This window comes from Trachymyrmex septentrionalis, unplaced genomic scaffold (genome assembly GCF_001594115.1).
Source record: "Trachymyrmex septentrionalis isolate Tsep2-gDNA-1 unplaced genomic scaffold, Tsep1.0 scaffold129, whole genome shotgun sequence".
Classification (NCBI taxonomy): domain Eukaryota; kingdom Metazoa; phylum Arthropoda; class Insecta; order Hymenoptera; family Formicidae; genus Trachymyrmex; species Trachymyrmex septentrionalis.
In genome coordinates this window covers 820,004-843,958 of record NW_017304428.1, presented here as the reverse complement: position 1 = coordinate 843,958, position 23,955 = coordinate 820,004, and the positions used below count along the sequence as shown (strand labels likewise).

Sequence of the window (23,955 nt, the reverse complement as noted above, 5' to 3'; positions counted from 1 at the left end):
TATATACATATATATAGTTAATTACATTGTATGTATTTTTCGTGATCATTCATATCAAATCTAAATTTCAAATAATATTCTACTGCATAATAATATTTTATTATATCGTAATATTATATATTAATACTCTATTATTATAATATTCTGTTATATTCCTGCGCTTATTATTTCGGATTATACTAGATTCTATTATGATAATTTATGTCTCTCACAATATTATAATACATTGCCTTTTTGGTATTACTCAGTTTTGTTACAAATATAAATATACTAATATACGTTGTATATACTTTATTATTCTTGGTAAGCTACTATGCATTTTTTTATTTAGTATTGAATATTAAAAATAATAATATTAACAGATCTTGATTTTAAAACATTTAGATATTTTAGAATTTTCTTGAATTATATTACTACGTCTACATATTATTGAGTTATATTTACTATTCCAATTATATCAGATTGTAGATGGAGATGAATTATTTTATTATATTTATTTAATGTATCAGCTAAATCTTTCTATAATGCCCAATTATCATAGTCCATTAACTATCCATTATTAAATAAATATATGCAATTTATACATATTTTCATACATACTATCATTTCATATTCCGTCATATTATTATTGGACTCTCTTATTTAATATAATAATTATTTCACCTTACAGCTATTTTAATTTACTTTAATAAATTGTATCGAAAGCGATATCCCCTTTTTCCTTAATCATTTTCTTGATCAATGTCATTTATCATTTCGACAAATTAAAAGTATGTTGCAATTTTGTCAATCAACTTAACGTTATTTTAACTTTCATATTTCATGTATATTACATTAACATCGAGTCAACATTAACTTAATTATCTAAGTTTCAATTATTATTGAGAAGAGACTCCGTAAGAGACTTTCCGCTCGGCCTACGGATTCATTTTCGTCATCTCTAATTAAATATAATAGTTATAATCCTAATTTGTGAATTTGCCGGGACATGTCGTTTGTCCGTGTTACCTCAACCCTAGCTCAGCATCCTCACCCAGGACGTAACAGGAGCATATCTGAAGATAGCTCAATCTAAGGCCGGATTCACACCTTGACGGAAAAACGGAAAGCGGAAAAGTGGAAGCTAATCGGAACTCGCAGTAATAGTAGACGGTACATTTCGCTTGCCTGCTTGTCTTTTCACGAGTTCTGATTGGTTCCCGATTTTCCGATTTCCGTTTTTCCATCAAGATATGAACGCGACCTAAGAACCGAAACATGAATACTATTTTATAATGTTTCAGTAATAATGTCAGTAATAATATCTCAGTAATAATATCTCAGTTTTCCATTATATATGTATTTAACTCCTATCACCGACGAGATATTATTAAAGACCGTCAATCCTGAGCAAATTTTCAGCGGTATGAAAAGGGCCCGGAGGTAATTGAAGAACGCTGACATTATCGATAATTGATATAAATTTGCTATTATTAACATAAATATTTGACTCATACATGATTAAATTCTTGATTTTTTATCATATATATTTATAATCGACGTCGATTCGATGTCAATTCCATTATTTTTTCTGACTTGGATGTTAATACTTTCAAATATTACGCGCATGTACCAAGCGAACAGTAAACGCAAAAATTTTTTGTTGTTATTTTTATTACATAAAAGTTGCACAAGTTTAATTGTTATGTGCAACGAACACCGAACGTCGAATGCTAGTATTCGGTGCAATCAAGAAAAAGAATAATCTGCTCACGAACATAAACACGAATGTCCGAACATTTGCGTTCGGTGTTCGTTCGCTAGGTGTATACGTAGTTTAAGATTGGAGAAATGAATATTTCTGATTCACAGTTTGTGAATGTAGCACGATTATACGAACCAAATATCGATTTATCATCTGTAACCTTGAAAAGTGAACGTATGCATGTATCCTCAGAAAAGTGGATCTTGCTATGTAGTTTACATCCACTTTTTCAGAGAGCAGTAGTGCGCGGCAGCATTTTGCGGTTACAGATAAAAAAAAGGCCGTCATGTCCTCTCTCAGATCTCTCATTTCACTCTGCCTAAACACGTGTGTATTAACGATTGAGTATCGAAAATATGAAATGTTTGTAATTAATAATAAGATCTAAATAGTTTATAAACATATCTACGAACGAGATGGAATTGAATGAAGAAATTGAACCAAAATTAAAAAAATTTCACGAACTTGAGTTGGATGACAGGATACTAAAGGTAAAGCTAATTCATTACAGTCTAGTAAAACGATATGTTGTATTTAGTTCAAATATTTGATAAATATGAAGGAGACGGGCTTATCGATTTTGATGAAATTAAGGTCATTTTGCGTTTTTGTACGAAATAAACTATCAGAAAAAAGTGTTGCTTTGCCCTGCGAATCGAGATATTAATGCCCATTTCCACCAATGTAGATTAATTTTAATCTTGGTTCAATTTACTCTTCGTCTTTTTCTAATCTTTAGAATTAGAAAAAGACAAAGAGTAAGTTAAACCGAGATTAAAGTTAATCTACATTGGTGGAAACGGGCATAAGCATTAAAATTGACGACTATTAGGTTAGGAAATCTATCAAACTGATTTTACTCTGTACTTAGTAGTCCTAAATCTTATAGGCTTTCTATAATAAGTTATTACCTAAGTTTTAAGTCTTAAACTATAAAAAATTGACCGATTATAATCGATTATTCTTTTCACATTCGATCGTGATTGAGTAATTTTTTATGATTTAAGACTTAAATCTTAAATAACAGCTTATTGCGGAAAGCCTATTATCATTAAATCGTAAATAGGTGAAGTTGGCCAACAGCCAACTTATATTACTAATATATATATAGGCTTTTTACAATAAGTTATTATTTAAGCTATATGAAATTTATTCTAAACGCTCGTTTTTTTGCAAAGCAATAATATAAAGAGACATATCTGTAATTGAGCAGAACAAAGTTATTTTTAACAATATTTCATTATTTATTATTCGAAGAACATATAGTACATTTCAGAGTACACAGGTTCTTCTTCAGCAAATAATAAAATTTAAATTAAACAATATATCGGAAAAATTAATATTATGTTATTAACAGTTGAAAAATTCGTTGTAAAGAAACATTTCAAAGCCATAAATCCTCTAAGAAGCAAATTCAGCCTTGAATGCCTATTTTTAATGTGAATGTATATACATAAAAAGAAATTTCAATGGTTGTTGAATGAGAAGGAAGGTAATATTGATAAATATGTCCCTCCGATTACCTATCATTGCTATTCAAACCCTCTTAATGGAAACCTTACGTTCAACATAAGTGAAGAACAGACTAACAATAACCAAAATTTAATTTCACGTATTAATTTAATCTCAACTGATTTTAAACACTTTAAATTTGATTTTTCTCACATTTTAAATGATAAATGGTTCATAAATCTTTCTGAAAAAAATAGATTTGCCTACAGAAGTTTCTTGTTTATTACAGTTGAGTAGTAATTTTAGCTTACCAATTTATATCAACAAAGAATTTTTAATATTTGAGTTTGTTAAAGATTTTGAACATTATGATTTGAACATCACGTATTTTAACAACACAACCAAAAGAAGATAACACACTTAAAGATTAGAGATGTTGTAATTTCTAAATATTAGAAAGTGGAAACATAAGAAAGTGGAAAAGAAAAAAATTTTAAATTATTTATTGAATATATATAAAGTTACTAAACAATTTTATAGTGAGAATTCTGACATTCTTGTTACTAAGGCTGAAAAAGGCAATGTAACCGTTGCGATTAATAAACAAGATTATTAAAAGGATTGAAGATGCAGATAGAAATATTGTACTTAAGCTATTGTTTGATTACAATCTTATTAACAAAATTAAAAAGAAATTAAATGTAACCTTAAAAAGTTGGTTTGATAAGGATTTAATTTTAAGAAAAGTATACTTTTCTTTATATTTCAGTGATTCTGTTCTACCTGGGATTTATGGCCTTCCCAAGATCCACAAGGAAAACTGTTCTTTCAGAATTATTGTTTCTTTCGTTAACACAGCATTATATTCTATAGCAGTATATTTACACTCGATCATTGCATCAAGTGTAGAGAAAAATCCAAAATAGGCTAATAATAGTTTCAAAGTTTATAAATTACTTGAAGTAGAAATAGACAATTCTGTTTTGATTTTGTTGGACGTGATTTCTATGTTCACAAACATTCCTCTAAATTCCTCTCGCAATTAACGGTATTGAAAGAAGGTGACAATAAATTTCTTTAAAAACGAACATTCCACTAAATGAATTTATAGAAATTCTAAAATTTATTTTCTCATTGACTTTCTTTTCATTTAACAATAAAATTTACCAGCAAACTTTCGGCACACCATGGGTGTAAATTTTATTGTTGAACGAAAAGAAAAATTTTCAACCTTATCTTCTATCTTAGCTAAGTTGGTACTGCGAGATTTGGAAGAAACATAGCATTAAATTCTTTGAGTTTTATTTACACAATTTATATGCAATATGTGGACGACATTGTTCTGATTGCACCAAATTGACAACATTTTGACCATCTTCAACAATGTCCATGAAATAATACAATTTATATTGGAAATTGAAAAAAATGGATTTCTCAGTTTTTTAGATTTTCTTAAAAGAGAAAACAATAAGATCATTATTGATTGAGACTATAAAAAACTTTCCGGCAACCTATTCTTTTTTGTCATCATTCTCTTTCTCACAAAATTTATTCCACTTATAATATTGCTGATAGAACAATCCTTCTCTCACACCCTACCTTTCATGAAAAGAATCTTGAGTTAGCGATCAACATATTTTTAAATAATTGCTATCTATTGTCCTTGATTTTCAGTTGCATCAATAAAAGAATAAAACAAAATAATACATAATATTAATCATAATGATTCACAAGATGATGACAATTTGGTCTCAAACACTGAAAATAAAAATAAAAATGTCAAAAAATTGTTTGCAGTACCATATATAGGTACCAAAAGTTTTCAACTCTGTCACTTCCTTTTTCAGCAAGGCAATCTTTGCTATTGGACATAAAATTTTAAATAAATTAAGCTCTTTTATTAGAGTTCATATAAGGATAAATTAGATAAATTTCAGAATCAAAATGTCATATACAAGATTAATTGTGAAGATTGCTCAGCATCTTATGTGGGGCAAACGAAGAGACAATTGAAGACGTGCATTAATGAACATAAAAGCAACATAAGATGGGACTCCTTTAGACACTTTGTTATCACTGAATCACATATTCTGAATCATAGACATTGAAGCTAACTACAACAGAAGGATGATTTCTAAGATGTTATACATCAAGAAACAGAATAAAGGCATTAACTCAAAAAAAGACATAGAGTAGATGAGTCTTACAATTGTTTATTAAAACACATGTTCAACGAAAGTAAATAGATTTCACTAATCTTGGTTTCATTTCTCGCTCATTATGTTTATTGCTGGTCATTTTAATATTTGCGTTCAATCAAATCAGACGTTTAATATAACGATATTTTGTTTTACATGTAATTTTAACAATTGCGTTTAACCGTCAAGTTTTATTGTAATGATTTCTTGTTTTTTGTAAGTCTTAATCATATATTGATTCTTTAAATAATCAGTTTAACATTCAGTTTAATAAGTTTCAACTTTTTTTGATTAATTATATTAATTATAATAAATTCTCTTTAATGACTCTTTACAAGAATTATTGTTTTTATTATATTTTGACTATATGATGTCAATTAAATGATAATTATACAGTGTCCGGCAAAATGATCTCCCACATTTTGCACCGCCACTGTGCCCGAATCACTGAAGAGAGGGGGAGCTTAGCGTAGTCGATTGGTAGCTCGCGCCTTGCCATTTCAGTTGTCGTCATGAATTGGACGGGCGAGCATCGTGCCTTCGTTATCGAAACATTTATGAAAAATAACGAATCTGTGATTACGACGCAAAGAACTTTTCGTACTCACTTCGCGCTTGGTAGACATGCTCCAGTTCCAGATCGCAAAACAATACTGTTGTGGGTTTCAAATTTTAGAGCTACAGGTTCAGCCTTAAAAAGAAAATCAACTGGTAGACCCAGAATACAGGAATATCGCCTCAAATTACTGCTCGAGTGATGGAAACTTTTAGAAATTCAGCTTCGAATGTGTATCGAAAAAAATGGTTGCCACTTGGACTCTGTAATTTTCAAAACTCAATAAAAACAAATGGCATAGCATACATTTTCAGTTAATAAAAATAAAATCTAAATAGCATTTACAATGGCGTTTTTATTAAAGATTAAAATGTGGGAGATCATTTTGCCGGATCCTGTACTATATAGGTAATGCTTCCTGATTTCAATTTTATGATTCTGAAAATTGATAAATATTATCAAAAAAGATGTTCATCTCTATATTCACATTAAAAATAGGAGTTCAAGGCTGAAGAACAATTTGCTTCTTGGAGAGTTTACGGCCTTAGTCAATCAAATATTGTGTTCAAAAAGCGCGAAGAGCGAAATTATGAGAGTCATGGTTCTGCAAACGCTTTAAATGTTGCCTTCTGTTTAGTAACATCTCGAATATTTAACACATAACTGACTTCAACAAATCCTCTTTGATTTTTCGACAGTAAATAATAACAGACATTCCATTTTTTGGTTAGTTGTTTCTATACAATTCGCAACTTTCGACATCCAAATGTAGATTAGGTGTTCCAATGATTTACAACTTGTGACTGGCAATTTGTCACTCCGCAATTCGCAACTGGGTGTTGGAACTATTGCAGAATGCCCTGTAATTTGATACTTCCTTAAAGGTACATTTTCACGAGCCATTCCAACCAGAGTACCTATAATAACAGAACGCGAATGAGACAAAATCGGAAACACATCAAAACGCGCGTGAATTTTCAAATGTGAATTGTAAAACAAAGGGTGTGATCCGATATTCACTATCAGTGCTGTAAATCTATAGCGCACACAACGTATACTATATAGTTTTATCACTCTGAGACTATGTCCCAAAATTTACTGCCAGTATTGAAAATCTATAGTACACGTAACGTAAACTATTTTTCAATACTGATAGTAAATTTTGAAACACAACCTGAAGTGTTAAACTGAAATTGTACATATAATAATAGGTGCGTTTAGCAGAATGTCTGCCGAAATAAAACCATTCCTCTAGATCTAAAAATATAATTCAATCAGCGCGAAGAAAACTTCCAACAATTGCAAAATAAATCTTTTGCTGAACGCAGAGGGAGAAAGCCAATGATTTTATAATGAATAAATTAAAGAAGCATGATAACAGAAATAAATACAAATAAAATGAAAGTGAAATTTGTTTAAAAATAAACAGTATGAAAATGAATGAACTTAAAAATAGGATTTTAGAAGTATTATCTTTTTAAGAGTATATTTAATTTTTTATTAGGTATATAAGTACTTCATTATAATATATATATATATATATAATATATTGTTTGTTAATTACATTATCATGATAGAATTGCATAATAATACACAATAATAAATCAATATATCTAAAATATAGAAGTAAATAATGAAAAAAATCACGAATATAATTTATGATAAGATTTAGCTGCTGAATTATTTTAAAAGTGATAAAAAAATTCATATAAAAAATGCAATTTCAAAAATTCTTGAATTTAAAAAAAATAGAATTTTGAGTCAAGGATGACAAAAAAATTCTTACTGTAATCTTTTTGATACCCTTTATATCCATGATTTTTTTTGTAAAGATCCGTTTAGATTTAACGGAGAAAAAAATACTAATGCAAATCATATTTTCGATATCTCGAAACGGTGTGGCTCTTTTGGGATGAAACTTTGCACAAAATATTCTTTTATCAGTGTGTTAATTTTGTCCTCTGTAACAATCGATTACGTGCTAGGGCCTGAAATCACCTCCTTATCCTGCTATACCCTTTGTTTAAATATGTCATGTTCATGCTCAATTTTCAAGGTGTTCCCTATTATTGATCTCGAACTTTTTGTTAATATTGTATTCAGGAGATTGAAATCTATAAAAAAATGCTATTCTTTTTACTTATACACCTTTGTGGGTAAAACTCGGCCACTTTTTAACATCCTTTATTTTCATGGAGTTTACAGGAATATAATAGCTATCAACTTGTCAAAAGACTATTAAAATAATTCCTATTTAAAAGTGAAATATTAATCAATTTCAAAGTCCGTACAGAAGTCGGAAAAATTTTGCTGATAATCTAATTCTTAACCCTGGCTTACAGCCGAGTTGTACATTTTTTGATATATTACTTATCGTTATCCTCACTCCTTTTATTTCATAATATTTAGGGTTACCGCAGACAAAATTTCTGTAACAGTAACCATAAGACGTAAATTTAAACTGATGAGTCAATCAGAATACTGTTTTAGATCTACGTAATCTAACCGAAATAGAAATAACAGTAAACTTATCCATAAGGCGAGTTTTAATCGATTGAAATTCGCCTTATTACGAGATTATGAATAAGTTTACTGTTATTTTTATTTCCGATAGATTAGGTAAACCTAAAGCAATATTCTGATTAGCTCATCAATTTAAGTTTACGTTTTACGGTCACTCTGTTGCGGAATTTTGTGTGCGGCAGCCCTTAGACCTTGCCTGGAGATATAAAACTTCGAACTTAAGGATGATATTAGCTATAACTCATACAGGGCCCCTATAGGGTTGTAGGACTTTGAAACATATTGCCTCACATTCACTGTTAACAAATTCTTATAATTATTAGGAGTATAAATAAGTTTCCACCGTTTTTTATCAAAAATTTGGCATTTATTGTGAAAGAACGGTACCTAATGTTTTATTCGAAGTATTGTCCATCGCTAGCCACTACTTTTTCCCATCTTTCTGACAGCATACGGATACCGCGTCGGAAAAACGCTTCATCTTTTGAAGCTATCCACGAATCGACCCAATTTTTGGTATCTTCATATGATGTGAAGTGTTGCTCAGACAGGCCATGCGCCATCGATCGAAACAGGTAGTAATCAGAAGGAGCAATGTCTGGTGAATACGGCGGGTGGGGTAAAACTTCCCAATTGAGTGTTTCCAAGTAGGTTTTGACCGGCGCCGCAACATGTGGACGAGCATTATCATGCAGAAGAATAACTTTGTCGTGTCTGGAGTAGTAGTGGGCGCGTTTTTTCTTGAGTGCTCGGCTCAATCTCATCAATTGTGTTCGGTAGAGAGCCCCAGTAATGGTTTCGTTCGGTTTGAGCAACTCATAATAAACGACACCTAGCTGATCCCACCAAATACACAACATGAGCTTTTTCCCATGAATGTTCGGCTTGGCTGTCGATGTTGAAGCATGGCCAGGTGGTCCCCATGATTTCTTCTTCTTTGGGTTATCGTAGTGGATCCATTTTTCATCACCAGTGACTACACGGTGCAAAAAACCCTTTCGTTTATGCCTGGCAAGCAGCATTTCACATGTGAAAAATCGGCGTTCAACGTTTCTCGGCTTCAGTTCATATGGAACCCAATTTCCTTGCTTTTGAATCATTCCCAACGATTTTAAGCGATGTGAAATTGCTGGTTGAGTCACTCCTAATGTAAGTGCAAGTGCTTCTTGCGTTTGGCACGAATCTTCATCCAATAATGCTTCCAATTCCGCGTCTTCGTACACTTTCGGCCTTCCGCTACATTCTTTGTCTTCGACGTCAAATTCACCGTTCTTAAACTTCTGAAACCACTCACGGCAACTTCTCTCACTTAAGGCAGCCTCACCATATGCTTCTACAAGCAATCGATGCGCCTCAGCTGCAGATTTCTTCAAATTAAAGAAGTAAATCAAAAGTTCCGCAAATGATGCTTATTCGGCTCAAAACTCGACATTTTTATACGAAAAAAGATATAAGATGCTAATGCAAAATCGCTAATATTTCAAGGTTATTTTCTTGCCAGATGTCCAACCTTACGATATGACGTTTTACAGCTGACAATTTTAACTATAACATATTGGTAGCGCCATTGTTTGTCAAACGGCGGAAACTTATTTATACTTCCAATAATTATAATTATAATTATTATTATGATGTTAGAAATTCAATTTATTTATTAAAAATGATTTTTTTGATATTTTTTTTAGTATGCAATCTCAATTAGCATACGTGTTCTACTTTGAAGTGTTACTTTTGACTTTTTAACACAATAATAGTAATAATAATAAAAATGTGTAAACAATGAATGTGAGGCAATAAAATAATAAATTTCAAAGTTCTATAGCCCTATAGTGCCCTGTATGAGTTACGGCTAATATCATCCCTGAAACTCGAGCGTTTTAGGTTTTCTCTAAATATTGTATCATGAAACAAAAAGAGTAGGAATGACAATAAGCAAAATAGATTAACAACTTGGCAGGACTGTCTTAATCAATTTTAAAGATTTTTTTTTTAATTTGCTTGAAATTAAATCTTGAGTTATAAGCCCATTTCGCATAAATTTTGATTACGGTTCAAGTTAAAAATTGTTGATCTAATATTCGTTATTGTATAATTTTGATTTTTTTTTATTCATTTAATTGGATTAGCAACTTTTATTTTAGACTGTAATCAAAATTACGCAAAATAGGCTTTTAGCTCATTCAATTTTGAGCAAATTAAAAAAAACTTTAAAATTGATTAGGAATTAGAACATCGGCTAAATTTTATCTACAAATATGTTTTTCTGCCTACCCGTGCCATGGTGGCACGGGTTAAAGGAATGCTGAAATGACGGCTGAACTTGATCAAGGTCGATATTACAGATTTTCATTTTCAATGTATAAGATGCATCCTCTGAGTTAAGGGGTTACGCCACCCTGACGGGACTAAAAACACGTTCAATTTCAATAATTTTTTTTGGCGCTGATACCGCAAATTAATTTTTTTCTTTTTTATTTTCAAATTGTACATGCTTTTAAAAGTATGTAAAAAAAAAATCAGTTCAAAATTCTGAAAATTGGTTAAGATAGGCGTATTTTGGTCCGGGTTGATTTTTGAAGGCGCCCTTGGTGGTGTAACGTCCACTGACGACATTTTTCATCTGAAAAAAAAACAAAAAATTTTTTTTTAAACTTTAATGCAATACGCATCGTGTAGCATACGGAATTTGAACAAAAAATTTTTTTCGATAAATGGGAGCAGTTTGAAAATTTTGTGTTGTTTTTAGCCCTGAATTTGTTATTTAAAACATTCATAAAAGTTGTAAAACTTAATATATCAAAAAATCCGTATGCTACACGATAGATAATATCGTAAAGAAGATACCATATAAATTTCAAATTAATCGGTTGGATAGTTTCCGAGATAATCGTGACACCGTTTCAAAAAATACAGTTTCGAGTAAAACGGAAAATAAAATAAAATTGTATACCTTAAAAATCGATTTTTTTTTGCTTTACCTTTTTAGTCCGCAATTCCAGGGCCATACACGACTCCTTCAATGGCGGCAGTAATGTCCGCTGACTCTTTTTGAGCAGCTCTTCTTAGTTTTCGGGCATTTTTTGTGGCTTCTTGGATATCGGCGATAGTTATGCGAGCCTTGTCTCGCATAACGCGCATAACTTTCTCTATATTTGAAATATTTTTACCGGTCCAATCTTAAAATGTTCCTGACATTTCAGGCTTCAAAATAAACAACAAAAAACACAAAACAAGCAAAAAAAACAAGCAAAAAAAACAAAATCCATTTTTTGAAAATTTCAGGGTGGCGTAACTCCTTAATACAGGAAACTGATCATACAGGAAATTGGATCGATAATTATTGACATTTTTATTTCGTTTCCTACATTACTATCTTAGCTCAGGGATGAAAACATGTATGTATTAGGTTCCACAAATATAAGATTTACTTTAATTTTGGAAAATTTTCCAATAAGTTAATCATTGCGTTTCTCTTATTACATTTTCAATCTAATTAATTTCATAATCTCATTTCAGCTTTAATTATTACATTTCATCTCTAATCATTACATTTTTCTGTAGGAAAATTGTTAACTAGAACCTAAGAAGCTTGTTACGACCTGAATAGGTCGATAATTCTGATCGCTTCAGTGATCCAGCGAGGCACATTTGATAACAGCGCTGTTTCAATATCGAGGAATTAAAATAGTGCTCGGTGTCATGACTATATCAATTTTATTTGTAGCAAATAAAATTTTTGTAGACTCTGTTCTCTTATACTAAAGCTCTTAACTCATTTCTACAAGCATAGTATTTTTTTTGTATTGTTTTTTGAGGTTTTTTTTGTAGGGCGCCAGCTACTTATTTTAAACGTGCAAGGTTTGAAATTCTCATATGGAGCACATATTGTGACGAATCGACTGCGGAAACCGGTGAAAAGCCATAATTTTTAATTTTCTTTCGTTTTTTGTATTAAATTGTTGCTGATGAGTGTTGTTATCGATACTTTAATTGCAGAAGGACTTTTCAATCTGTAAGTGCAATTAAGAGAAACGAGTAAATGAAAATTATCACACTTAAAACAGGATATTCTAGCATCCTCTTAAAATTGTTCAAAAAAATACTTAAAAAGTATTAATATTTAATTAAATATATTTTTACGATAAATCGAACAATTGAAAAAAGTAATGAATTTTTACAATATCTTAATAATTGAAAAAAATAAATAATTATTGTAATATATAGAAATTTTATGTGACAATATTTATAATTATTGCAATTATCGACTTTTTACAATACTCTACGTATTGAAAAAAGTCTTAAATAATATGAAAATCGTTACATTGCAGTCTGCAAAGATTTTATAGATTACATTACTCTTAAATGAGTGGAGGAAAGAATTCTTTTGGACTTTTATGAATTTATGTAATTTGTTGGAACTGTAGAAAGAAACTTTGGTGTCCGTGCTAATTGTTGAATTTTGTAAATTGTGTAAATTGTGTTGAATTTTTCTGTAATTGAAGAAATGAACGAGACTGAACCATAAGGTTTGGTTATCTGAATTTTCAATCTTAGAAGATCTTAATATTTCAGTTTCTCGTTGCAAAAGACTTAAAATTCTTTTGTTAATGGTGCCGAATATAAATTTTAGTGAATAATTGTTCTCAATTAAGATGTTGATAATAAGTTCTAAATTTTTTGTATAATATTCTATATCCGATAATATTGCTTTGTCTATTAAACTTATGATGGTGCCTTTTTTTTTTTAGAGATCGGATAGTTAGAATAATCTTTTAAATATCTGTTCGAAAAAGTTTGCTTATGATGTCAATCAAAATTTAAAAATTTTTCTCTTTTTATGGTAATGACATCTAAAAAACGTAACGAATCATCTCTAACTTTTAACGTGAACTGAAGACGAGGATGAAACGAATTAAAACATTGTAGAAAAGAATTTGAGATGTTGGGGTGCATAAATCGATGTATAAATCGTCTAATATCGATAAAAGAACGGTAGCTGGTTGTTAAATGACAATAATGCATTATGTTCTAATCTCTGCAATACCAGATTTGCAATGATGAGTGATATCGGAGAGCCCAAGCTTGGATATGCCGAAGCTCTGTTTATATACGAGGTCTGTTCAAAAAGTATCGCGAATTTTGAATTTCCGCGGGTTACGTATATTCGATTTTCGATTTTTTTGTGGCGTTATGTTGGTACTCATGTCTCTCACTTATGCCGACAAGTTCGGCCATTTTGAATGTTCAGTTAATTTTTGACAGCTGCTTTGTTTGCACGTGTTTTGGCTCGTCTTCGATTTTTGCCTATTCCAAAAAATGGATCAAAGAATCTGTATCAAATTTTGTGTGAAAAACAAAATTAAGTGCGCGGACGTTGACTGTGGCATATGGTGAAGCTACCTTGGACCGAAGCAACGTTTATCGGTGGTACAAAATGTTCTCAGAGGGCCGAGAAGATGTGAACGACGAAGAGCGTGCCGGACGCCCGAGCACGTCAACAACAGACGAAAACATTGATGAAGTGAAGAAAATAGTATTGGCCAATCGGAACGGTCAATAAGGAATATTACCTACACAAAAAATAAACACAAAATTCGCGATACTTTTTGAACAGACCTCGTATAGTGTTGTTAAAAATAAAAAACGTGGAGTCAAGAATAAATCTGACTACTGTCAAAAGTTCATCTTTCGGCAGACCGCATTTATTCGAAATAAATTCCCAATTGTCGTTAACAGAATTCATAGCTAATTCTATAGAGACATTTGCAAAGAGCAATATTATGTCTAATGATATTAATTTGTAATCGTCCTCAATTATTATTTCTTTTAGTTTATCAACTAATTGAAAGCTGTTTTTTTATATGATTCTCTGCTTTTGTTTATATAATATTGTGTGACATTGTGATACATGATACGAACCCGGCTAAAGACGGACTGTCTATCGAAGAAATGATAATTCTAAGAGGACTGTCGGGTTTTGTATATTTTTGGTACTCTATAAGCTCTCGGAAGTAACCCATCAATGCAATGTAATTATTTATAAATTGAATTATTGATGCAGTTGTTTTTCTTCTATCTTGTTAGCAAATTATCAAAGAAGTTATGAGTTTTTTAATAGGATTTTTAACAATAACTTTATATGTACAATATTTGTATCTTGTAGTTCTAGTCTTCTTTCAGTCTATATTTATAATTATCTTTTTCTAATGCTACCGTGATGTTACTTTTATCTGCAAAAAATTTCAACATCCAATTATATGGTTGTTTTGTTTAAAACTTTTTTTTTAAACAAATATTTAAAACATATTTTAAACATCAGATTAAACATGCTTTTTTTTTAAACAATTTAAAACAAATGTTTAAAATGTTTTCTTTGTGTGTTTTTAATATAATATTATTTAGTAGAGGAGAAGGCATCCCAGTTACATTTTACATGATAATTGGTTTACTTGGTTAATAATGAATATTTAAGTTTAAAACTTGATAATTACATTTTGTTAAAATGTTGTTGAATTCTGAACACAAAATTACGAAACATTTATTACTTAGGACACTATTGGTGAAAAATGTAAAAAACTCATCAGAGCCTACATCAGCTATTCAGATGCACAAAAATTCTTTATTTTTCATGTGAATGTAACAAATAAAATATATACGCTTAAATCCTTCAATTTCAGTCCCTATCAATATAAAATATAAATTGAAATTATATAATTAACACAAATTCCAAGTTGATGATTCCTGACAAATTAATTCGTTCTTCTTTATCCAAATGCCAAATTAGCTATATAATGAATAGCTCAATAATTATCAAAATTATTACATTATACAATAATAATATAAAACTTACATAAAGTAAAACCGAAGTCATATGCATTGCGTCACTACGTAGAATCACATCGCTCATCAGATTGTCAGATTTGCTGTGCAGTCATTCAAAAGAAACGAAAATTAGAGAATTATTAAAAACATTTGTCTGAATTTTCTATTATATCCACTTACATGTAAAAAATATTTGTTAGGACACTATTAATAAAAATGTGGCGACATTGCATAATGGCGAATCAAAGAGAAACATGGATGATAATGGTCTTCCATAAAAATAATCATAAAAAGTTAGTTTTTAGAAAACAGCAGTTTGATTACAAAATTAACAAAAAAGTAGAGTATTGCAAAATGTATGCATGTATGCAAATATACATATACATATATATATATATATATATATACAATATATATATATATACATATAACTTTATGTACATATAGGCACCTCGGCACTAAAAATCTAATAACGTAAACTATAGATTAATATTAGAACTACAATTAGTTCAAGGAATAATTATTTTGATATAAAAATCTTAAAAAAAAGGCCGTGAATAATCAATACACATAAAGGAGCACATTAGCGAAATGTCATGCTATTGATTAAATTTGCATAACTCAAAATATACAGTTAAAAATGTTAAATAGCAAACAACACTACTCAAATACACATATTCATGTGATAATACGCTCAAGTTTAAGAAAAATGAGGAAGTAGGTGTTATTAAGTGCTAAAATGTATCTCAGAAACGTTTCAAAATACTTTAAAATGCGTTATAATAAGTGCTATTGAGCATTGTCATAATAGCATTATTAGAATCATATAATGGCGAACTATTTAACAAATAATTTTATAAATAATCCTTAGGATTTGCTACATAACAGCGAAGATATAAAGAGGAGTCACAATATCTATGCTAGCCATAATACTTCTCTACTATATTTATAAATTTGTGAAATATTAAATTTGATTAAACTATTAAATAATTTTAATCTGAGTATGTAATATAATAAAATTTATTTCTTTCATATAGATATTATAGACATATGAAACATATACAGATATTTGCGTATCTATAGTATATACAATACACATACATACACATATATGTGCGTATGTAGTGTATGCTTGATATCATTATTTGAGACGATCTTGAGATTAAGAGAATGGATTATGAATACAGACTTTAATATAAAATATAATAAATATATTTATTGAATGTATATTAAGTCAGTAGTTCAACATCTTATTGTGACCGATAAGGCGCTGATTTCAATGTGTTTAGTTTGAAAATTTTCGATCCTGTCATTCGTTGTTAATAAATATATGTTATACATGTTTTATATACATTTTATATTATAAAACGTTTTTTTTTTATTTTAAACATGATTTTTTCTAAAACTGTTTAAAACAGCTAAAATATATAAAACATAAAAACACATTTTAAATAAAAAAAAACTGAATGTTTTGAAAAAAAAAATGATTTTGATCAATCCTGGATAAAGCTAGTAATTTTTACTGTTCAATGCATCTGTTCATGTAACTGCTTTAATTATTTTTATTTATATCTTTTTTTATCATAAGGATAAGATTTTTTGAAGAAAACTGATTATTGCACTTTTTTCACAAATTGTTCTTTAATATTGTTTGGCATAACTTTTTTCATTATTATCAAAACCTTTTTATGTTTTGATATCTCGATTCTATACATTCTGGTATTTCATTAAAGAAAAATATTTTCTATTGAGATTTATGATAATTACGGAGCCAGTCAAAAATGTCATGGGTGACTTGGGTCCAGACATGTATATGACTCTAAGATTCTAAAACGAAACATGTAATTGAGGGTTAAGGAAATTAAGCTATTGTAGAACTTATTTGAACGCTTATTTCTTGCATTATTTCGTCAATTATCTCTGGTATCTACTTAAACGGTTAAACCGTGACGAATTCAAAAGTTAAGTTCATAATCAATGAATAAAAATATCAAAATATGTCATAATAGCAAGTTCTTAAAATTTTTTAAATGTATAAAGCAACAAGTATAAGAATAATCTGAGAAATATAAATTAAAAAATTATATTAATTAATAAATAACAATAAATAAAGGGCAAAAGTAAAAATCAGCACGTTTCGTTTTTAAAAAATAGTCATCTAATTAAAAGAATAAACTACAAATAAAGAAAAATAAAATCGAAGAAAGTAATAAAAATAAAAATAGAAGATACATAAAGAATAAAAGATAAGAAATAAATAAAAATTCCGTTACAAGTTTCGGTTACAAGTTTTATTTTTATTACTTTCTTCGATTTTATTTTTCTTTATTTGTAGTTTATTCTTTTAATTAGATGACTATTTTTTAAAAACGAAACGTGCTGATTTTTACTTTGCCCTTTATTTATTGTTATTTATTTTGTATAATAAGAGTCCTTTAATTTTGTTAAATATAATAATTAAATTATATAGGCTATCACGAAACTAGGTTGGACGGAACCTACATTAATACAAGACAAAGTGATACCTTTGTTACTGGAAGGAAAGGATCTCTTAATCAAGGCTCGTACAGGTTCGGGTAAAACTGCCGCCTTTGTAGTACCGCTTATTCAGAAAATATTGATGAACAAACGGATACAAGAGAAACAGGAGATCAAGGGCCTAATCATCGCACCTAGTAAGGAACTGTGCAGGCAAATTCATGATGTTATCGTGAGCCTAACGACAAAATGCTGTAGGGAAGTTAGAACAGTTGATCTTAGTTTACAAACGGATTTAAATGCGCAAAAATTTTTACTGAGAGATATGCCAGATATTGTTGTGGTTACACCAGGTCGATTGCTACAGCATTTAAAAGCAAAAAATTTAATGCTGAAACATAGTCTCGATACATTAATAATCGATGAAGCTGATTTGGTATGTAGTATAGAAGTTACAAACATTACAAATTAAATTTAGTCAGATTCATTTAATACATAATTATAACATTGATTATTACAGCTGTTTTCATTTGGATACGAAAAGGATTTAAAAGCTGTATTAGCTTATCTACCAATGGCATATCAAGCAGTTTTAGCATCTGCTACATTGTCTGAAGATGTTCAAAGTTTAAAAAAATTAATTCTTCACAATCCTGCAATTTTAAAGCTAGAAGAGCCACCATTAGCTCCTCCTACACAATTGGCTCACTATACTTTGGCTGCAGAAGAAAATGATAAAGCTGCCATTTTATATGCTTTATTAAAATTACATTTAATTAGGTATCTTACATATAGATAAGTTTAGTAAATATTGTATACTGTACATATCCTAAAGTACGAGTATATAATATTTTTGAATAGAAAATAATATTTACGAATCATTGCAAAAATATTATGTGTTTTTATTTTTCATTCAGGGGCAAATCTATAATTTTTGTACATACTGTGGATAGATGCTATAAATTGAAATTGTTCTTAGAGCAGTTTGGCATTCCAACTTGTGTTTTAAATTCCGAGTTACCAGCAACTTCAAGATGTAGAGCGATTTCACAATTTAACAGTGGCACTTATGATATTATAATAGCATCGGATGAAAAAGTGCTAGAAGAGGTAAGAATATACATGTACATGGAGAGAATTTTTTATTATATTTTACCGCAAAATTACACATTTGACTATACTTAATATTAAACATGAAACAATTTCGCAACCGATTTATTTACATTACTTTGTGAAAAAATTTGTTTGAACAGTTTGAGCTATTTTTAATATATGTTTATTTTTGCTGAACATAAATTCATTTTCCAACTTTGTCTATCATGTCAATCTTGTCTATCATCACAATTTTGACAAATAGCAAGAACAAAGATATTTTTAAAGGTTTTCGTGATGTAGCACCGAGAGGAAAATTTTTTCGAAATTTTATTAATACTAGAACATCACAGACGCGCGTTTCGCGTGCACTATTGAACTTTTAACAATTATACATACGTGTACACACACACACACGCGCGCACACACACACACACACACCCGCACGCACGCACGCACGTGCACGCACACACGTGTGTATATACATATTAATGTTAATGATACCCGGATATCCAGGTACTCATTATCCGAAACATGCGGGTACTACTCGCGTACCTGTATTAGTCACATTATCTGGGTGTCCGTATTAATCCGGAGTACTCGTATTATTTACGTTATTCGATGATACACGTAGTTTTTTTGTTTTTTTCTTAATAAAATGCCATTTTCACGCATTAATATTAAATCTTTACTATCAACGATCGCACTTTCCTGGAGTATTCAGAATTTAGTGCCATTAATCATATTTTGTTAAAAAAGTTGCGTAAAGATGTATGCCATTCCATCGGAAGATGAGACAAAGGCAGCTTGTAGAATATGTGGCGACGCTTTATTGTACAATAGATCAACATCAATATTAAACAAACACAAAATATAAACACAAATTATCTTCAACTCTTATAAGATAATGGTGAGTTCAGATATAAAAGTTTTCTCTTATGTGAATTGATAGAAATCGATAATTATTTATATAAATCTGTAAAGAGCGCGTTTATAAACTTGAGAAAAAGATATCGAGTATTGTTACATTTAATAATTCTGTCTCATTAAAAAAAATTTAATAAAAATTTTAAAAATAATTGTTTGAATAATCCTACATAATAATATTTACTTAAACTAAATAAATATATACTCAAAATTAAAAAATTACATTAAATTAAATCAAATTAATGATTCTTTTATCAGATAAATGTATGTTTACATTTCATAAATATTTAAACAAATATTTTTTAATGTAATAAATTTTTTTCAGTACAGTTTTATGTAATTAGTGAGAATTGCGAAGAATATTTTTTAAGTTCTTTGTATGTTTTGGTGACGTTGAACCCGGCTCATTAGAAGAAACTATTGAATCTCCCATTCCATCAATATCTAATTCAAATTCTCAGGAAACGCCGCGAAAAAAGAAACGAACAACAGAAAATCATTTCTCTCATAGCAAAAAAAAAGATATAGAAGCGGAGAAAATTAAATCTTACGTTCGAAAGAAAATTTCTCACATGTTGGTGAATAATGATGCAGAAAATGAAAAATGTGGGGGTAACGAAGCAGAATCGAACTTGGATTTTATCTTTTTGATTCCAAAGGGTGGGAGGAAGGGAGAATAAAAATTTAAAGATTTTTAAATAGCCGCAAAAAGATGATATTCAAGAATAGATATATATTTTATGGCTTTCTTGCTTTTTTTGCTATTTTTTATATCTTGTCTCTTTGCTTCTTATCGGGTTTTTTGTTTTATATCGCCCGATAAAAGTTAACAAACTTCGAAAGAAACAAGAAGCACGTAGCAAGAAATATTGTATAATTGTCGATAAAATAGTTGCAAAGAGGGAAGAGGGGCAGGGCGCAAAAACCAAGAAACGGAAAACAAAGAACACAATGTAGAATAGACTTTAGAAAACTGATAATAAAATAATTCAAAGAAATTAAAAAAAAGGTTTCAGTTATGTCGGAACTTAAATAATGTTAATATACATATAAAAGTTTTTAGATATTTGTTTCGCAAATATACTTTTTTATTTATACTTAACTTGATTAGTCACAAATTTTTTTAATTAACACTAAGTTATGATATCGTTTAATAAAGAGTCTGTGTTACTATTGATGTTTTCTTTATATTTTTAATATATTTTTATTGTATAAGATATCTATCAATATTTATATTTAATTGGATATTGTTTTGTTAATATTAAAAAATTTCAAACGTTACGAATCTAACTTGTTATTATCTATACATATAATATATTCTGCTTGCAAAATTTGTATATTTTTGTATTCCTGTATGCAATAAATATTTGTTTTGTAAAATAGCGGGTAAAAATGCCGATTAGGGGACCTAAACTTCAATGACCCTCACCTTGACATATGTTGTCAAGATCATGATCTTGAGTAACCTCAAACAGGTTTTAACTGTCGCTCGTTAAAAAGTAATTAACAGTTAAAGTTAGTATTTATTTCCCTGCTTTATACATGAAGAGTCAGATAACTTTTGACAGAGAGAGAGGTATAAGATGGACGAATTCAAGGAATATAACTTTCCATGCAAAGCGACTTTCACTCCATCTTCTTCCTGCTAAGAAGCGCATTACTTTCGACGCGAAGCGACTTGGCGATATTGGATGGAATTCTCTTATATACATCTTCATGTTTCTTTCCATCATATTAGTAGATCCAAATTATGTCTAATTTGTAACTCGATAAGGTAAAGTTGATTTTGATTTAAGGGGAGAATTCCGTTTTTTGGTTTAAAAAAAATCGTTTTTTTTTTTACGGAATATTGTAATATGATATGTTAAAAATATGTACAGCAAATTTTAAATCGAAATTCATAAAATTAGCGAAGTTATAAGCAATAGACCAATTCGGCACTCAGGTATATAACTTACAAGTAAACCCACCCAAGTATTACACTCTGATTTTGATGAGTTTTATGTTGTTTTCCAGACAAAAATAAGCGACACGTATTTTTTTAATACGTGCCCATACGCACTTTTAAGACGTAAAACACCCCTTAAAATCCCCCCAAAAATCGATTTTTCTCTTTTAGAGCGAATATTTTCGAAACTATAAGAGGTAGGAAAAAATTTCTAGAATAAAAATTGAATGGTTTCAAGAGTATTTTATAACTATAATATAATAAAAAAAGTTTGTTTTAATTATTTATAATAAAAATTTATTTATAATAAAAATTATTTATTTATAAAAAAATAAACTTTTTATTATAATTCTTTGAGTGTTTAAAATGACTAATGCTATACTTCTTTGAATGCTTAAAATGACTAACAATTTTGCTTGCTTTTATATTACGATATTCAGGTACATTATCTAAGACATTCTTAATGCATAATTGTAAATGTATGTGCACTGCAATTGATACTACATTTTACATCGTTTAATAATTAATCGGATCGTAGCTTTTATATAATAGTATTATCATTAGATGCGGATATTTATGCAAAATACTTAACTAAATATTTTGCATAAAATGCATTTTTTGCATTTACAGATAGCAATCTCAATCTTTTTACTTTACTTTTTAATAACTTTTTAACAAATAACGATCGACTCCTAAAAACGTCCAATGATTAATATTCAGTTAAATATTTTGCATAAATATCCGCAGTCTAATTATCATGTACTATTAAGTAAGTAATTTTTCGTTAAGTTTCCAATCTTCTCGTTTGATTTCCAAGGTAGCAGCTATATTATCCGCTGTGAGACGGTCTTCTATCTTTATTGTGGCCAATGTAAAATTATGCAAAGTCCATTCAGAATTAATGAAATGAACTGTCACGGATAAATATACATCTTGTGCTTTGGATAATCAATCGTTTGTAGTGATCGCAGAAGACGCCTTAATTAAGTGTTCTGTGATTTCTTTTCTAATTTTGTCATAAGCTACCTCTAAGCGTACACGAATAGCTTGTGGATATGGAACTCGGTAATTTGGTTTTATGATTTTCATAAATTCCATAAATCTATCGCTATGTACGAATGGAAGAGGCAACTGATACATTGCAATCATACGCACTTTGGCTCTTGTAATTTTTTCTTGCTTCGCATAAAAGAAGTGATTTTCTGTTATTTGCTTCTTTTTTTGTGGTGTTTGCTGAGAATTTAAATGAGAGATGTCGAATGAAATTGGAGATTCGATGGTTTCTTCTAACGAGTCGGCTTCAACGCCAGCAAAAAATACAGAGAATTTGAAAAATATTCTTCGCAATTCTCACTAATTACATAAAACTATATTGAAAAAAATTACTAAATTAAAAAATATTTGTTTAAATACTACTAAATAAATATTTATTAAATGTAAACATACATTTATCTGATAAAAGAATCATTAATTTGATTTAAGTGTAATTTTTTTATTTTGAGTAATTATATATTTATTTACTGTAAATAAATATTATGTAGGATTATTCAAACAATTATTTTAAAAATTTTTATTAAATTTTTTTTTTAGTGAAACGGAATGATTAAATGTAACAATCATGCTCGATATCTTTTTCCCAAGTTTACAAATGCACTCTTTACAGATTTGTATAAATAATTATCGATTTATTAATTTACATAAGATAAAACTTTTATACCTGGATTCACCATCATCTATAAGAGTTGAAGATAATTTGTGTTTATATTTTAATTTTGTGTTTGTTTATTATTGATGTTGATCCATTGTACGATAAAGCGTCGCCATATATTTTACAAGCTGCTTTTGTCTCATCTTCTGATGGAATGACACATCCATATGCAACTTTTTCGACAAAGCATGATTAATGATACTAAATTTTGATTACTCCATGTATGATCGTTGATAGTAAAGATTTGATATTAATGAAAATATAGCATTTTATTGAAAAAAAAAAAAAAAAACTGCGAATAAGTTACTCGAGGTAACATATGTGTCCTATCGGGTAACGTAATCTGATACAAGTACTCGGGTAATACGATTAATCCTTACGTACCTTTGGATCATTCGTATCTTGCATATTTCTTTTCTTTGAAGTAGTAAAAGCTAGTCAAATACTGGTCTACTTTCTATTCCTAAAATAAGTTTGGCATATAGAAAACAAGTTTTGTGTTTTGAC

The 23,955-nt window shown here is 29.4% G+C and overlaps 1 protein-coding gene and 1 long non-coding RNA gene across 2 annotated transcripts in view; one reads left to right on the top strand and one right to left on the bottom strand.

The window, feature by feature from the left end:
• The first annotated feature begins 2,030 nt into the window (after nucleotides 1–2,030).
• Nucleotides 2,031–23,955, top strand: part of LOC108756626 (probable ATP-dependent RNA helicase DDX56) — a 27,765-nt gene continuing 5,840 nt past the window's right edge. Inside the window, exons 1-4 of the mRNA XM_018500582.1 lie at nucleotides 2,031–2,235; nucleotides 17,766–18,209; nucleotides 18,294–18,553; nucleotides 18,691–18,883. Of these exons, the coding sequence (XP_018356084.1) occupies nucleotides 2,161–2,235; nucleotides 17,766–18,209; nucleotides 18,294–18,553; nucleotides 18,691–18,883 (972 nt within the window). The 5' untranslated portion in view covers nucleotides 2,031–2,160. The remainder of the gene's footprint in view (nucleotides 2,236–17,765; nucleotides 18,210–18,293; nucleotides 18,554–18,690; nucleotides 18,884–23,955) is intronic.
• Nucleotides 16,310–23,955, bottom strand: part of LOC108756627 — an 18,085-nt gene continuing 10,439 nt past the window's right edge. Inside the window, exon 3 of the long non-coding RNA XR_001939851.1 lies at nucleotides 16,310–16,321. This is a non-coding gene — a long non-coding RNA (uncharacterized LOC108756627). The remainder of the gene's footprint in view (nucleotides 16,322–23,955) is intronic.